This window comes from Cervus elaphus, chromosome 11 (genome assembly GCF_910594005.1).
Source record: "Cervus elaphus chromosome 11, mCerEla1.1, whole genome shotgun sequence".
Lineage (NCBI taxonomy): Eukaryota > Metazoa > Chordata > Mammalia > Artiodactyla > Cervidae > Cervus > Cervus elaphus.
This window is the reverse complement of record NC_057825.1, coordinates 44,172,950-44,192,083: the sequence shown is the minus strand read 5'-3', so window position 1 is coordinate 44,192,083 and position 19,134 is coordinate 44,172,950. Positions and strand designations below refer to the sequence as shown.

The 19,134-nt window shown below is 35.6% G+C and overlaps 1 protein-coding gene across 7 annotated transcripts in view; it reads left to right on the top strand.

The window, feature by feature from the left end:
• The window catches only part of EHBP1 (EH domain binding protein 1), a 427,793-nt gene that overhangs the window by 213,461 nt on the left and 195,198 nt on the right, over positions 1-19,134 (top strand). For all 7 annotated transcript variants that reach the window (XM_043917682.1, XM_043917688.1, XM_043917687.1 and 4 more), the window contains exons 6-7: positions 7,168-7,349; positions 9,865-10,004. In XM_043917682.1, coding sequence (XP_043773617.1) covers positions 7,168-7,349; positions 9,865-10,004 — 322 coding nt within the window. The remainder of the gene's footprint in view (positions 1-7,167; positions 7,350-9,864; positions 10,005-19,134) is intronic.

The following is a 19,134-nucleotide window of genomic DNA, read 5'->3' as shown; positions in this document are numbered from 1 at the left end:
AAGGCTGTATATTGTCACCCTGCTTATTTAACTTACATGCAGAGTACATCATGAGAAATGCTGGGCTGCAGGAACCACAAGCTGGAATCAAGATTGCCAGGAGAAATATCAATAACCTCAGATATGCAGATGACACCACCCTTATGGCAGAAAGTGAAGAAGAACTAAAGAGCCTTTTGATGAAAGTGAAAGAGGAGAGTGAAAAAGTTGGCTTATAGCTCAACTTTCAGAAAACTAAGATCATGGCATCCAGTCACATCACTTCATGGCAAATAGATGGGGAAACAGTGGAAACAGTGGCTGACTTTATTTTGGGGGGCCTCCAAAATCACTGCAGATGGTGACTGCAGCCATGAAATTAAAAGACGCTTACTCCTTGAAAGCAAAGTTATGACCAACGTAGACAGCATATTAAAAAGCAGAGACATTACTTTATCCACAAAGGTCCGTCTAGTCAAGGCTATGGTTTTTCCAGTAGTCATGTATGGATGTGAGAGTTGGACTATAAAGAAAGCTGAGCGCAGAAGAATTGATGCTTTTGAACTGTGGTGTTGGAGAAGACTATTGAGAGTCCCTTGGACTGCAAGGAGATCCAACCAGTCCATCCTAAAGGAGATCAATCCTGGGTGTTCATTGGAAGGACTGAAGTTGAAGCTGAAACTCCAATACTTTGGCCACCTGTTGTGAAGAGTTGACTCATTTGAAAAGACCCTGATGCTGGGAAAGATTGAGGGCAGGAGGAGAAGGGGACGACAGGATGAGATGATTGGATGGTATCACCAACTCGATGAACATGAGTTTGAGTAAACTGTGGCAGTTGTTGATGGACAGGGAGGCCTGGTGTGCTGCGGTTCATGGGGTTGCAAAGAGTCTGACACGACTGAGTGACTGAACTGAACTGACATCAACATGGATAAATATCAAGCACTTAATGAGACTTGCCTGGTGGTACAGTGGATAAGAATCCACCTGCCATGAAGTGATGGGACCAGATGCCATGATCTTAGTTTTTTGAAAGTTGAGATTTGAGCCAGCTCTTTCACTCTCCTCTTTCACTCTCATCAAGAGGCTCTTTAGATCCTCTTCACTTTCTACCATTAGAGTGGTATCATCTGTATATCTGAGGTTGTTGATATTTCTCCTGGCAATCTTGATTCCAGGATACATATGTAGATAATATGCTTTTTTTTGAGAGGGAGGGAAGGAATAACCCAAAATTCAGGGTCTAATCACCTTTGGATGAGGGAATGGGAGGGAGACAGTTGTGCATGGGAAATGAGGATTTTAAGGTACTGATATTGATTGTTTGTTAAACAGGATGGTGGGTACAGGATATTCATTTTATTATTCCTTAAGTAGTAGTTGTATGTTTTGTACTTTAGTGTGTGTGATATATTTCAAAATTTAAAAAAAAACCCTCAAATGATAATGTCATTAGTTTAATATTCAGCGTGTTGTAAAAAACCTGATAATAAGGTATAATACTTGACAGAATTTTTACAACATTTTTTGTAATAAATCTCTGAAAAATCATAAAATCTAAGTAAGATCCTTCTCTCCTTACATGGGAGAAAGTTAAATCTCTAGCAGATGGTTTACTGTCACATTTTAATAGGTAGAGAAAATCAGTCAAATATAATAGAAAAGGCATTATATTAATTATATTTATTTTGGGGTTCATAATGAGCTATTCTGTAAGAAGACCCTAACTTGAATAATTTGGACAAAAGATTTGTCCAGCTTCTTACATTTAACTATGTGTCCTGCTATCATTATGTTATGTATTGTTAGTTTTAGGAGGAAGGAGTGGTAAGATTTGCTGTTTCTTTTTTTATTTTGGTAAAATCTACGTTGTTTAAAAAATATTTGTAAAGAAGTCTTGAGTCTTATGAGACTGTTTATTCACTTTATAATCAGTTCATTCCTAATTAGAAAAGTTATTATAAATCTTTTCCCTCTTATGCTGTACAGAGAAAACATTTATTCACCTGTTGCTTGTTTTGAATAGCAATGAGAGTACACTGAGGTATTCATTTCAGGTCTGGTGAGAATGTCGGGGGGTCTTTGCATGAATTTTAGTAAAGTAACTACATTATACTTTTAAGCAAACATCGAGTTACACTTTATTTATTTTCCTCATTTTGTAATAGACCATGGCTGTGCATAGCCCTTAGCACATGGCCATTACCCCACACCTGTTACCAGGCAGTGATTACTGCAGGACCATTAGTGGTCCTGCTCAGCCATTGATTGGTGCTGCAATGGGCCCCTCTCCCAAGTGACCAGCTGTCAGTGAGAGACTGTGTTAATATTTCTGCTCAGTCATTGGTTGGTGCTTCAATGGGCCCCTCCCCCAAGTGACCAGCTGTCAATGAGTGACTGTTAGTGGTCCTACTCAGCCATTGGTCAGTGCTGCAGTGGGCCCCTCCCCCAAGCAAGCAGCTAGCTGTCAATGAATGACCATTAGTGGGGCATTCAGCCAATGGTCAGCAGAGTAGTGGTCGTCATGTGGAGAGTGAAGAAAGAGGCAGATCCTGGTTTTCTACCCAGGGCCCTCTAGCTCACCTGGCCTCGGGTCAGTGGGTGAGCTGGAGGACCCAGGAAATAGGCCAGGGGCTGTCCTGCTGGGCTCCCGAGCCCTTGCCAAGATCACCCAATGGCCAGGCCCAGGCCTTGAAGCAGTGGTGAACCTCTCCTCCATCCCTGCCTCTATGACCAAATGGCAGTGGCAGTCTGCATAGGATGCAGTCTTTGGGACTTGCCCCCCCCCCCCCCCCCCCCCCCACCCCCGCCGCCCCCGTTTGGGTGGCCTAAGGAGCCTGAGGGTCAGTTGGGCCCTGGGCCTCTGGCTCCCTCAGCAATGACAGCTGGATAGGGTCTGGGGACCTGGCCTTCAGGGAGCCACCAACTAAGATCTGCTTCATCAGTCAGGATCTAGACCTCAGAGGGTGAAAGCTGTGCCTTGGGAACTTGCCCTTTCTTGTCAGAACAGAGAATAACATTTGTTTGGTGGAGGTTTACAGGAACATCGTTACCTGACCATGACCTGACCTCAAGAGCAAAGGATCTGACACCAAGAAGTGTGCAACAACTTAACCATACCCCTCCCTTACCTTTCCTATAAAAGGGTTTTGCTGAAAGCTTTTGGGGAGTTTAGGGTTTTTAAGGCATGAGCCACACATATCCTTGCATGGCCCTCAGTAAACCTTTCTCTGTTCCAAACTCTGGTGTTTTGGTGTTGTTTGGCTTCACTGTGCATCAGGCACATGAACTTGCATTTTGGTAACAATTTCAAGATTGGTGAATCTAGATAGACTACTTATAATATTAATGTAATAAGCCAGGTAAAATTGTCCATGAATATTAATAATAAATACTGTTTATTAAACATTGCTATATGCTAAAAACTCTACTAAGTATTTTCATATATTATTGCAAGAATTTATTTAGGACATATTTCTAGGATGAGAATTATTGATAAGGTATTCATCTGTTCAACTTTACAAGGTAATGTCAAATTGCTTTCCAAAATGGCTGTATCAATTGAAGCTCTGTCCTGTAGTGTTAAGAGAATTTACACTGTCCCTCATCCTCATTAACACTTGGTATCGTCCAGCTTTTGAAAGTACTCGCCAATCTGAGAGTGTGGGAAACTGAAACTCAGATACATGAAGAAATATACCAAAGATTAGCGAGAGAATAAATGCTGGTCATGTTCTAATCCAGGTTTGTCTGATTACAACTACAATAATGTGGATTTCAAAGAAATGGAAATATATAGGCTAAGTCGTTTTTATGACAGAATAGTTATGAAAAATGAGATTAAAATTCCCTATAGTAATTTCCTTAGGGGAAGTATTTCTGAAACTATGATTTTTAGATTAACTGGATCAGAATCACTTGATGGAAGAGATGGGCTTATGAGAGGGTCAAGATGGGAATTGGGAGGGGAGGTACTTATTATTTTTAGAAATGCTACAGATTCCTGAGCCATCTCTAGTTTAGCATCTCTTGGGGTGGGATCCAGGTATTTAAATTACCTAAAGCTGGCCTAGCTTTATTTTATTTTTTTGATGAACACTAAATAAGAACTTATGCTTTATGGATGTTGAAATAATTCCCCTAATACTGCCAGATTCACATATAAATAGCTTAGGCCCGGAGTCAGAAACTTAGCTGAATGTTTCTATGTAAACATTCCCTTCTTACTGACTTCAGTCATCTAACCTCCTTTCTCTAAGGTTTCCTTTTACTATTTTTTCCCCCTTTATTTTTCTCCTCTTGTCCAGCCTTCATGTGAAATGAAATAGCATTAGGACTTTAACAGTAATAATAGTAATTCTCTCTAAAGTCTCTCTGCCAGGCTGACTCCTAGTCCTTTAAGGAAGGACTATAGGATACAAAAGACATATAGCAGTTATTTTATTCTTCTCTATAAAACTGATGGTAACAATGATACTATTCTTGGTTGGTGGATACAGATATAGACCTAATGGTTATAAAAAGTGAAGATTCATGGAGCTGGAGTTAGAGCTGTGAAAGATCCTTATGTTTTTCTCATTATTGTTCTGGTAGAAAATGTATTTTCTATGACAGCTAATTTTAAAGAGGAAAACAATGGCTGAGCTGGGTAAAGAACTACTAAAAACATCACTTAGGCCCCCTTTCCTATCAAGGATACAGGCTCTGAGTGACATCCTATGTTAATATTAGAAATGGACACTGTAGACTCAAAAGAGTTCTGTTCTGCTTACCTGCCCAGAACTTACAATAGAATGTTAATCATCAAAACTACAGATTTTGCAGGAATCATCCTTAAATTAGGCTTTCAAAATTATGTACATTTCCAAGTTATCTTAATTTTTATAGTTTGATTATTTGGTTATAAAATTAAATAATTACTTTTAAGGGATCAATGTCATATTTTGTGAAATAGATTTGTTTAACAAATATGAAAATAATATGTAGCAATTTGTATGTCATGCTTTCAAAACAGAGGCTTTAAATCCTATATTTTATGTAGTTGTTGTTAGCTAAAGGTACAATGAGAGATTATTGTTCATAGCAGTGTAATAAATTGATACTCTCAATTATAGTTTTTCACTTTGCACATTGTCACAACCTTGGACCTTAATCTTATTCTTTGATTGACAGTAGCGACCAGGGAAAGAACATTTGTATTGTTTGGGACAGTCACATCTGTTCAACTTGATTCAGTTGAAGGTATTTGCATATTCTTAAGTGTTTCTTCTGAGAGGTCTGAAATCCTTCTCAAGTGCTTGATGCATTTTTAAAATTCATTCATAAGGCATCTACATGCACTAATAGTTCTGTGTAATATTGCTGTACATAATCTGACAGATAAGACCACTTTTTAAAACAAGGTGTTCTTTAGGGATGCTACATTACAGTTTTACTTGTTCTGCTGGCAGAAATGTCAAATTTTTTAAAAAGGCCATTTTAATATTTTGATTAAATTAGTATATCTTTATTTTAGACAAGTTTGTCAATCATAGGGCAAATAAAGATTTATTAAATAATAATCCAGAAGTCATGGATAGTTTCTTCTGCCTTGGTTGGAAAATTGAGTAATTTTGTAGAAAACCATTATAGAACTTGAATGGATTTTTGTTCAGTCTCCTTATTTTACAGGGAAAATTACCAAGCCTCAAGTTTACTGACTTACTCAAAGTCACACAGCTTAGAAATTAGGTCTTATTTTAGGTCTGAACTCTCAGACTAGTAAAGCCCAAGGATTGCTGGTATATGACTTCTGGTTTACATTATTTATTAATTACTCTGTGGCTAAGATTTCTCCTTACCGTTAGAACAGATAGTCAAAGATTATGTCTTATTCATTTTTATATCTCTCCAGAATTGACAGCATGTCTTAGATACAGTTAATGCCCAATCATTATATTGTTGTTCTATTTTCATTATTTTCCTAGGCTGTTAGGCTATAGAGAATAATTTTGGAATGAGATAGTTTATTAATGGGATGTTAAGCATCTTTAATAGCAAATAGGTTTCATTTTGTGTCCCATTTTTAGTAAATTGACAATAGCTGTATGGAGAAGAGTTGTGATCTGCTGGGGTCCCTGAGCAGTGTCCACCACAGACGTACAGTCAGAGAAACCAGCTCTTTCTAATTTGATTTATGTCATCTTAGGGAGGGAAGAGAGAACTTTAGACTGGAGTGAGCAGAAAAGATCCTGGGAAGAATTAAGTCTCAAGGTACAGGACAGATATAGAATTCATAGACTGTAGAAAAAACCGAGGTAGAAATGCCACTGAGGCTGGGGTTCTTTAAGAAATTTGAAGGTTCAAGAAGAAATATCATTAGGTTACATTAAATATAATCGAAGGAGGGAAAACAGTTGTTGAGTATTAATGCTTTTGATACCTAGCTTTGTGCTAGAATCTTTTTTTAAGGAAACCTTGTGTGCGCGCTCAGTTGCTTAAGTTGCGTCCTACTCTGTGCAACCCTGTGGACTGTAGCCTGCCAGGCTCCTCTGTCCATGAGATTTTCCAGGCAAGAATACTGGAGTGGGTTACCATGCCCTCCTCCAGGGGATCTTCACAACCCAGGGGTCAAACCCGCGGTGTCTCCTGTGTCTTCTGCATCACAGCAGATTCTTTACCACAGAGCCACCTGGGAAGCCTGGAAACCTTAGGTTACATTAAATTTAATTAAAGGAAGGAAAACAATTGTTTAGTGTTAATGCTTTGATACCTAGCTTTGAACTAGATCCTCTTTTTACAGGAGACCTGGACACTTTCCTGTCCTAGTTTGCATTCCTTGCTTTTCCTTTCCTGAGATATTTAAGGTTGTTCTAGTCTTTCCTTATTTCTCTGAGCCAGCTATCTCCAAGTTTTCTCTGCCTTACACACACATGTACCCCCGTGGCTTATTCATGTTGATACATGGCAAACACCACCAAAATATTGTAAAGTAATTAGCCTCCAATTAAAATAAATTAATTTTTTAAAAAAGATATAAAAGTTGTGATATAACCTTATTACAGTTTTATTTCAGTATTATGTTATAGGAATTCATTGGAGAAGGAAGTCTCAACAGCTGTTCAATCAAATTATTAAAATAACATCCAAAGATACTTGGCTATAAAGTAAACAACTCCAAATTACATAATGAATTTTATCTTCCAGGAATCCCCTTCTGGTCGAAGAAAAGCTCTTGCCACCACCAGCATCAACATGAAACAGTATGCAAGCCCAATGCCAACACAGACTGATGTCAAATTAAAATTCAAGCCATTGTCTAAAAAAGTTGTATCTGCCACTCTTCAGTTTTCATTATCTTGCATTTTCCTTCGGGAAGGAAAAGCCACGTAAGTTTCTTTTGTCAGATAAGCTGCTTCAAAGTTTGTTTGTTTGTTTGTTTTTTAAAGAAAACATTGTAGGTAAATAGCTTTTGTCTCAGTTAACTGGCAACAGTTGAGAACATCCTACCACATACCAATCATTCTTGCCATTCTTTGTTTCAGAAGCTGAACTAGATGTACTTCTTGTTATTTATAGTCTCTCTTGATGCTGGAGAATGAACAGTAATATAAAAATGACTTTAGCAGTTTAAAAAAATTTAAAATGTGTATCATAGGTTATCATAGGTTTTATATTTCAGTGTCTTCAGTGTAAGTAGTTGTACTGTGAAGTACATAGTGCATTTTGTAGAGATGTGTGATGCAACTGAGGCACAAGGGGAACCCAAAATGAAAAGTTTAGAATAAGAGTAATGAAAGAACTAAAGGAACTTTTGCCAATTCATGTTCTTTGGCTCATCCTTTCAAAAATTGTACAGGAAATGTATAATACAGTGTAGATAACCAGTTTGCTATAACTATTACTTTTGCAAATATCACTTCTTAAGCAGTGCATAGCATTGCACAAAGATGGTTCCTATACCCAGTTGTAGTCTCCTGAAAAAACAAAATTCTAACTGGTTAGAATGAGGTAAACATACCTAGAGCAGGGGAAAAAAATGTAACATTTCTCTTAGTTGTTCCATACAGTCAAATCAACAGTAAGTGTATGTTTTGGGTGTAGTGAAAGGGTTAGTACCTACTCGGAGTACTGAAAGGAAAACAGAAATTCTGTGCCTAAGACTTAAACGGTGATAGGAAGAATGAGCATTTCATTCTAATCTGCATCACACTTCTGAATGTGTTTGACCTAGTGGAAAGTGGTTACTATAATTGGCCATGTCTATTTGACTGATTAGACTGGATTCTCTGCATCAGTCAAAACGAGATGTTTGACACTCATCTACAAATGACTTGGTAGATAACAATAAGCCTCTTCTCTGCAAAGTTGGCTTCTATGGGAGTGAGGTAGAGGGACAGTGCAGGAAGCAATTAGTCTTTCATCTCAGGACTTTAAATTATAGACTTAAATATTGAAAAGTTAAAAATAAAGACCTTGCCCTGAAGTTCAAGCCAAAATGAAAAGAAAGGAAGCAGAGAAAGAAGAGAGACATAATCAGAGAAGATTCTTTGAAGGTGGACTCCTTTCCACTAGGCAAAAGCAGTAAGTGATTTAGCACCATTCATGGGAATTTGGGTGAGAGGAAATTCAGTCAAACTAAATATCAGTTTGAGTGAAGTATGTTCTCAGAACACCCTAAACCACCTCTCTATCTCCTCATTGGTTGCCTGCTCACCTTTCCCAAAGAAGATGTTCAGGGCAAAAATATAGGAGATAAAATTAAGCAAGTTAAGATTTTAAGAACACTGTTATATATTGAAGTTATATCCTAGTGATAGGAAAGCAGTTTGTAAGGCATTCACATAAAGTAATACAACTGTTTTTGCCCATACAGACTTTGTGTCACTAAATTTGTCTTGAAAAGAGGAAATTATTTTGTTAACTCTAAGCTTAAATGAGATAAAATGTGAAGAATTAAAAAAACCAATTTAGTCTGCAAAATCCTATCATATTTAGAAGATGAATGAGTATTAACAAGCATATTTACAAAAGAAAAGTGTCATTTGTTTTGTTTTTATCGTGGTAAAATGAAAAAGTGTTTTAATTTAGCTTTCTGGATTTGGTGGAAGAATACCAGATTGAAATTTAGTTAGTACATATCATGTTAGAAATATGTTTCATTCACTGTAGTGTATTTGAAATTTAAGGTGAAAATAATAGATCAAGAAAACTTAGGTTAGTTAACATTGAGTAGTACACTATATAAGTTTGTATTTAAAATACTTTAAGATAAAAATCATTTTTACATTTTATCAAATGTATGGTCTTTAATTAACCCAAGATGGAAATTTAACCCATTTTCCATTATGTAATTCTTACAAAGGCTAGGCTTTCAAGTGCTTTTTCAGTTACTGTAGTTTCTTAACTTTTGGCAAGTTTCAACTCCTTTGAGAAAAATACACATTTAAACAAGATTTAAATATAATTTACAGGGTTTACCACTTCTTTTTACTCCTACCCACAAAACCAAAAGGATTCTTGGACTTTAGATTAAGAATTTCTATTCTGATTACTTCTGCAAGTTTGAATATTTTTAAAGTCTAGATCTCATCTGCTTTGCAAACTGTTCTGATATTTTATGAAACAAGTTTTTGTTTCCAAACTTCATGATCAGAAAGCCATACTTTAATTCCATGAAGAAAATTTACATATGTAGCACAGAATTTAACTAACCAGTTGATCATTTACTTTCTATTAATTAAATGTGCAATTTAAAAATTAATGAATGTTTACATTATTCATTAGTTTTGTATAACTGTTTAAAAAGTCTTGTTAACATTTAGAGAGAAGGAATATATTATTTTCTTAAGAAACAACCCTTTTTTAGGCAATGTCATTTAATAAACTGTATTATTGACATAGGGATGAAGACATGCAAAGTTTGGCTAGTTTGATGAGTATGAAGCAAGCTGACATTGGCAATCTAGATGACTTTGAGGAAGATAATGAAGATGATGATGAGAACCGAGTGAACCAAGAGGAAAAGGCAGCGAAAATTACTGGTTGGTTGGTTTTATTTGCTTTAAACTAAAAATTTATCTTTTTTTGCAGAAAAACTCATTGTTGTTTCCCAGGAAAAAATCAATTCCACTAACAAGGTATTTTTTCTTCCTTAATACTTCCTACTATAATACAGCATTTAGCTTACTGGAAACTTTATATGCTGATGGTAATAACAGAGTTTAGCAAGTCCAAGGCTAGTCAAGAAAGCATCAAACTTTATTGAAACTACTGAATATAGTATGAAGTAGCCTAAATATGTTCATATTTATTTTGTCATTGTATGGAATGAATGCTCTCTAAGTAAAAATCTGTCTTAAGGATAAGATGAAGAGATACATTGACTACCTTCTCCTAGTTCATGTTCATTTATTCACATCAAGCGTATGGACATTCTTTGTTTTGAATTTGTATACATCTTATGTATCCTTGTATCTAGAAGCTTCCATGCAAGTATTTCTTATAGCTGGTTTGATCAAACTACTAAAATGGTTAGTAGTTCAAACCTCTTTGTATTAATTGGTCAATAAATGTTTATCAACAATCTGGCTATCACCCTTAAGGAACTGATGTTACACCTTTATTATTGGAATGAAAATCAAGCACTATATACATATTCCTTTCAGCTAGTAAATTGCTATCAATTTCTGGATTGATATCCCTTGACTTCTATCATCTATTCACCTCTTGGTGATTTTCCCAAATTAACTGGGCACTCTGGCACTTATCTCTTGGCTATGCCTCAATTCTTGCTGTTTTATGGGGGATTTCCTTTGATCACATGGATGAGCAGTTTAATATCTTAGTTAAAAACTTCTGTGACTTCCTCAACTCCACTGACCTTCACTTTTACTTCTGTTAAAAGGAAATGGTCAGACTTGTATGCAAAGATAGATGTTTTGTCCTGAGAAAATTTTATAAATTACAGTTGACCCTTAAACATACTGATTTGAACTGCATAGCTCCACTTGAATGTAGATATTTTTTAATAGTAAATACTGCAGTACTATATGATGTGTGGAGGTGAATATGTAGGAACTGAGGACTTGAAGGAACCATGAATATAGAAGGCCAACTATAAGTTATACGTGGATTTTCCATTGTACAGAGGGTTGATGTTCCCTAAACCCTGTTTTAGTCAAGGGTCAGGTGCATTGTTTTCTAATTTATGTTTGCCATTTTGATTTCTTATTTAACCCAAGAATGTTTAGAAGAATGTGCTTTTTTGTCATGGGCTATGTTTATTTCTAGTTTAGTTTGAATAAGATTCTGAAGCCTATCATATCTCAATTTTTTTAAAAATATGGTTGAGATCTTTTTCTTTGTAGTGTAGATAGATGATCTGTTTTTGTAAGTATTTTATGAATATCTTTTTACATGTATATTCTCTTTTTTAGATTCAGCATGTAGCTTTTAGACCCAAGTTTACATTTATATTATTTACTTATTTATATTCTTATGCTTTGTGTATAGTTCATCAATGAAAGAGAACTTCAGTCCTAAATTATTTAGTTCATAAAAATTTATTCTATACTTCATTGTGAATTATAATTTGATCAGTTTGTACCATTTAATGCCTGTTGTCTAAAGTTTTTGCCTGATGTTGATATTTGTAATCCATACTTTCTTTGTATTTGGTGTATTTATCACTTTATTTTTATTCTATCTGTGTTAGATACTTCTCTTCATAAACAGTATTTTGTTATATTTCTTGCTAACAGACCTACTTAATTTCATTTCTATTACTTTATACTTTTATTTGGGAATTTTCTTATTTTTTTCTACCCACTCCTTATATTTTTACCATTCTTAAATGTTCTTTAATAGAGTAATTTGAAAGTTATACATCCTATATTTTTATTTTGGAATAGTGTCTTCTGAAATAAATAAGCCAGAGGGATAACTGAACTTGTATTTCTCTACTAACATTAAAAGTGAAGCAGCGTGTGTTGACTCACCTTGTGTAAGATGAGAAATTCAATATGATTTCCTCTTCTCTTTATTTGAATCTCTCCCTCCAACCCCTCCTGGCTATTATTTTTATTTCAATAACATTTTGGGATTTCTTTTTTCAATAATAAATGTTGACATTTGCTTGTTTATAATGTCAGCAGAATTATATAATACTTTAAAATATGCCGTGTGTTTGCTGTCTTTGAGTTCTTTGTTTGATTTGGCTAGTTGAAGTACTTCAGGAAGGGAAGTCATGTCCTTCCCTTACCAATTCCAACTACTTACCTATTCTTCAAATTTTAATTCTTTTGCCACATCCTCTGAGAAGCCTCTTTTGCCCTCTCCATTTAAAATTGTCACTCTGCCCCTTGTGCACTGTACTGTTTACAAGTGCATGCATTTTCTTACAGCATGAGTTCTTTATTCCAGTTGAGATGTAATTCAATCTTTTAATTAGAGAATATGATTTATTCTTTGTATGTGGCTTTTGGTTAAAACTGAATCTCAGTTAGGCATTTATACCATCAGTAGCAACTAGAATGCCACACGTTTTCATTGTTGTAGCCATTTTGAGCAATGTTGTACTATTTCCGTCACAGCAGTGGGAAAAAATGGTGATAGCATGTCAGAAGTTCTGCACTGCTACTGAAAAGAAAAGAAAGGACAATATTTTTGAGCAAAATACAGGTTTAGTGAAAGGATTCAACAGTAATTAGATTTTATAGCTGAACTCTTATCTGAGTCCATTTGAGCTGCTATAATGAAATATCAGATTGGGTAGTTTATAAACAACAGAAGTTTGTTTCTCACAGTTTTGGAGACTGGAAGTCTGAGATCACTGTGTCAACGTGGTTTGGTAAGGACCATCTTCTGGGTCACAGACTTTTCATCGTATTCTTTACATGGTGGATGGGGACAAGGGAGCTCTTTTGGGCCTCTTTTGTAAGAGTATTAGTTTCATCCAGCCTCATAACCTAGTCACCCCCAAAATGCCCCACCTCCTAATACTATCACATTGTCAATTAGAATTTCATTATATGAATTTTGAGAGAGACAAACATTCATACCATAACAACCTTTATTGCTTAAACAAACATATGTATTTTAATTTCTAAGATCTCTACTGCAGAAGTAACTTCTGGGGGTAGCCTAAAATTCTCTGACTCTAATAGAAGTTCTTTTTGATGACCCAGAATTTCTTGTATTTATTTTCCATATTTTGTGTAATTCCTTCAAGATAGAGACTATATTCTGATCATTTTTTCATCTCTAGCATCTAGCACATTGTCTGAAACACACTAAGAGTTTAAAATATTTTAAATGAAAGGTCATAAATGAATGAGTGGGCTTCTCTCTCCTATTGTAGCCCACATTGGTCACTCTGACCTATTGTCTTGTTCCATTCATTTTGACCTTTATACTGTCTTACATTAATATAAGATGCAATGGTCTCGTTTGATGGAAGAAATGCGATCTGGAGAAGACACATAATTCAGACCTTAAATAATTCAAGAGTAAATAATTCAAAATACAAAAGTAATGAATATAAACTGTATGTTGAGGGAGCACAGGTAAGTACTGACAGTGGGTGATCACGTTTATGTTTTAGGTCGATAATGCCACAATCATTGTAACATACTTACGCTTTGATATTAACCTTTTTTTCTCAGTTTTTTTTTTTTTACTGTCATTAGAGCATTTAATATATTTCCTTGCCTGTTTAATTCAGTATTTTCTATTATAGTTGCAGAGGACAATTGCTTAAATTAATAGCACAGCATGTTATGGCAGTTAAATTAAAAACACAGCTTGTTTTAGCTTCCTTAGTTATGTTTTTTTAGCACATGTAAATTTCATTCCAAAGTTAACTCTCAGGAGTTTTTTGTTTGTTTTTAGCACCAGAACTGCCAGTCTAAAAATGTTTGAGTAAAATATTTTTAAGATAATAAAAAAATATTACAATTTAACATTAGTAATGTGTGAATAATAACTTAAGAGTAATCAAAGTGAATGTATTGTGTAAATATAGTACAAGTAAAGGATGGTGGGTATTTTCTTACCAGATAAAGTGGCAGTAATAGAGCTTACATTCACTCTTCCTTGTAGCTTTAAAAATTGTTGATGCAGTTTTTATAGAGGAAGGAATTATTTAAAAATTTCCCTATATAAATATATCTTTATAATATGAATGCATAAAATATAATCACGTTATACAAATAAAATTACATGAGTATATTATTTCCAGTAAAATTATATGGGCATATTATTTCTTCATATTTATATGAATATATATGAGCTGCAAACTTCTTAAATAGACTGTTAGAATTATTTTGAGTATATCTTAGATTGATACCTAGGGGCTCTTCATTTAGCCTGTGCTCTTATGGAGTATAGCTGTAAATCATTAGTAATTGATAAAGTATATATTCTGAAATTACAGACTTTGCGTGAAGTAAAATTAAATTCATGATATATATTTAATTTAGACTGATCAGGAGCTTCCCTGGTGGCTCAGTGGTAAAGAATTTGCCTGCAATGCAGGAGATGCAGGTTCAGTCCTTGGGTCAAGAAGATCCTCTGGAGAAGGAAATGGCAACCCACTCCAGCATTCTTGCCTGGGAAATCCCTTGGACAGAGAAGCCTGGCGGGCTACAGTCCATGGGGTTGCAAAAGAGTTGGACATGACTCAGTGACTAAATGACACCAGCTGATCAAAAAGCCTCTTCTCTATCTGAGATAAAATTTACTGCTAACTGGATAGAGGGACTGGCTGTTAGGTAGGAACCTTTTATTGAAGTTACTCATATAGATGTTTTCTGTAGAGGTGCAGTACTCATGAATGGGCAGTTGGAAAAATCACTGAAATGTAGTGAGAGTGATAGACATTGGAACTGAACAGACAAAGCCTTTTAATGTGAAGTTTACTGTGGCAGGTACTCAAAATTATATATGGTTTCAAAACAATTAGTGCCTCTGTCTATGTGGCAACCTCACAGTACTTGAATGAGGATTTGTTCATTTGATCCTCTTTGGGATTCATGTTGAATTTCTGAATGTACACCAACAGAAATGGGAGAAAAAGACATTAAGTGACAAAGTCTTACTGAATGTTGCTCAGAAGATTTGATTTAAATGAAGCAGTGTACAAAAGAGCATTATTGGGGAAACCAGACATCATGAGACACCTGAAAGTTCCCTGGTATACTTACAATTGTTGCAGAGATTGGCAGCAGTTCTAGTTAGGTTTAACCAGACATTCAGACTCACAGGACCCAAATAGCGCAAACTTAGCATTAAATTCATTTAGAAGGTTATTGGACAAGAAACAGCATTCAACAGAGCATTCCTCTTTCACTGGAGTTTTCAATGGCAGCCCAGTTGCTATTCTTTGATCTCTACCCCCCAAATGACAACTTGGGTACAAGGAGATAAGATCCATATAGTTAGGAACAGGGATTACCTTGGCTTATAATATTTATGATGTCTAAGAACTGATAGCTTTTGTAACAGTTTGATAAGTATAGTTTCTAGGGTCCCTGTGAGGGACATGCTCAATTACATGCATATCCACAATCAGAGAAGGTCAAACTATGGCCTTCCATTAGGTATGTAGTTCATTTAGAGTCCTCCCATCCAGATGCAGGGTGAATCAAACGCTTCCCTGGTGACTCAGCTGGTAAAGAATCTGCCTACAATGCAGGAGACTTGGATTCAATTCCTGGGTGGGGAAAATCCCCTGGAGAAGGGAATGGCAACCCATTGCAGTATTCTTGCCTGGGAAATCCCATGGATAGAGGAGCCTGGTGGGTTACAGTCCATGGCGTTGCAAGGAGTCCGGCATGACTGGGTGAGTAACACACACACACACACACACACACATATCCAGATACAGTTTATATATCAGGATTTATTTTTACCATGAGCAATATTGCCTGGTGTTTGTTAATCCTTTTTCTATAGTTGGTAAAGTTAATTCAGGAGGAGGAAGAGAGAGTGACATATTGGCTACCTTCAGGGAACATAATCTTACAGCACAGATGGTAGTAGAGAAGATAGCAGTTCACATTTGAGGATCTAGAGTTGATTATGGTGTGACTCAGCCCTCTGAGATTAAATGTCCTACTTGCTAGGGTTATCGATAGGGATAAATAGGTCTCTTTTCTTAGATTAAAAGGTTTCTCAGAATTAACTTGGGGCTCTGGTCAAAAAATACATCTATTAATTTGGTTCTTTTACTTCTGGTTTTTTGCTTCTGGGTGTTTACCCTCTGGTACGTAGGGAACAAATTAACAAAATCATAGAATTACTGTGGACTCTATAAAGTAACAATAAATTAAAATGACCATCTATCTTGGAGATTGTGTGAAGGATGAGAATTTATGGAATATTGCATCTGTTATTTAGGTTGTAAGGTTGGAAAATAGAGTAGAAGTGGAGAGGTGGGGCATTTCTAGTCTCTTTGGCTAAAAAGTTTGCAAGGTATCAAGCTAACTCTTTCTTAAAGGAGTTTGAGACCCTAGGATGAGAGACTGAAGATAGCAAGAGCATTTCTTCTCAGTATTTAGAACTCAAATGTGTCAACTGAAAGAATAGTAGAAGTGGCAGAAGATAGAAATCACAAATTCAGCCTACTTTCTATGTTACTCTTAAACCATAATGCTGCTTGGTTTGTACTAAAGACAACTGAACATCATCTAGCACCCCATGCAAAACTCTGGGAGAATTCTGTGTATACTGAGAGACCATCTGATAGAACCATGAGGGAAGTAAGAACTCTGAAGGAGAAGTTGGACGATCTCCAGTGTTTATTTAGGAAAGAGACAAGAGACAATTAATATTCTAAGTACCAATATGCTTCTTCAAGGATTTATCCTAGCAATGCAAGGTTGCTTTAACCATAGTAACAGAATAAAAGGAGAAAAATCATATAATTACCTCAATAGATGCAGAAAGGAGCATTTGAAAAAATTCAATACCAATTTCTCAGCAGTTTTAATATAAAGGAATTTCTTAATCTTGATAAATGGCATCTGTGGTGAGCTAACATCATATATAATGATGAAACACTGAACACTTTTCCTTCAAAGATTGGGATCAAGGCCAGGATGTTTGCTGTCACCACTTTTATTCAATATTGTACTGAAGACCTTAGCCAGGGCACATGATACAAAATCAATATAGAAAATTTATAGTTTTGTATATGAACAATAAACATTTGGAAGATGAGGTTAACGAAACAATTTCATTTACAAATGGAGACTGAAAGTAACAGAGACTTCTTCGAAGTGAATTTAGCAAACAATGTAGAAAAACCTCTACCCTGAAAGCTAATACATTATTGAAGGTAATTAAAGAAGATCTTATTAAATAGAGATTCTGTGTTCATAGATTAGAGAACTCAATATTGTAAAGATGTTATCTTCTCCCCAAATAAATCTATATTCAACTCAATACCATTCATAATCCTAGCAGGCTTTTTTTTCTGACTGTGCTGGGTTCTTCATTGTGGTGCCTGGGTTTCTCTTGTTGCAGAGCACAGGCTCTAGAGCATGGGCTTTAGTAGTTCTGGAGTGCGGACTCTAGTTCTGGCACACAAGCTCTCAAGCATGCAGGCTCAGTAATTGTGGCATGCTGGCATAGTTGTGGTGTGCTGGCTTAGTTGCTCTGCGGCATGTGGGATCCTAGTTTCCTAATCAGAGATTGAACCCAGGTTCCCTGCATTAGAAGGCAGATTTTTAACCACTAGACCATCAGGAAGTCCCCTAGCAAGCTTTTTAAAAAGTAGACATTGATAGCTGATTCTGAAATACAATTGGATTTATAAAGGAACTGAATAGCCCAAACAATATTGAAAAGGAACAGAATTGTTAATAGTGTCTGACATCAAGATTTACTGTAAAGCTGTGATAATTAAGATATTATGGTATTGGCATAGGAAAGACAGATGAGTGGAACAAAACATGAAGTCATGAAATAGAAACATCTCTGGTAAATTAATTTTTATCAAAGGTACAGGACAGTTCAGTAAAGAAAGGAAAAGATTTTCAACAAATTTTGCTGAAACACCTAGATATCTGTATGGAAATAATTCCCACATATACACAAACATTAATTCAAGGTAGATCATGGACCTAAATGTAAAAGCTAAAACTATAAAGCCTCTGGAAAAAAAAAAAAAAAAGGACTATATTTGTGGCCTGAGAGTAGACAGAAGGTTCTTACATTACACGAGACACAGAAAGTAACAACCATGAAAGAAAAATTTGATGAATTAACTTTGTCAAAATTTAAGTCACATGCTATTGAAGTAGACCAATAAGAAAGTGTATGGGCAAGTTACAGACTAGAAGAAAATACTCAAAATGCATATATCTGACTTGTATATAGAACAGGTTATTTTAATGTCTTCTAACTCAATAATAAAAAGACAACCTTTTTTTTTTTTTTTTTGTGGTAATGGGCAAGGATTTGAATCTGTGGTTCACAAGAAAGATACATCGCTGGCCAGTAAGCATAAGAAAATCTGTTAGTGTCACTTGTTGTCAGGGAAAAGCAAATTAAAATCATCATGAAATACAGCTTGACATTCTCCAAGTGGTTAAAATTTAAAAGACTGGCAATAAATTCTCAGTGCTGGTAAGGATGTGGACCTACTGGAACTCGCATCCATTGTTCATGAAGAATATAATGATAAAGTCACTTACGACGTTTTTTATAACACTACAAATATACCTAGGGCATATGTTTATAATAATAAACATTAGCAACATTAATAAATATTATAAAAATGTACCCTCTAACCTAGCATTCTGCTCCTTGTGGAGTGGAATCTTTATCCAAAAGAAATGAAAACATGTATCCAAAAAAGACTAGCACAAAAATGTTCATAATATTTTATTCGTAAGAGCCCCAAACTGGAAACAGCTCAGCTGTATGTACATCAACAACAATATGGCTAAACCATATTATATTTGTGAATGGAATACTATTCAGCAATAAAAATGAACTATTGATGTGTTCAGCAACATGGATATATCTCAAAACGATCATGCTGAGTGGAAAAGGATTTACATAAGAGTATGTACTGTATTCTGTACTCCAGGGCCAAATTTGCCTGTTAATCCAGGTGTCTCTTGACTCCCTACCTTTGTATTCCAGTCCCCTATAATGAAAAGGACA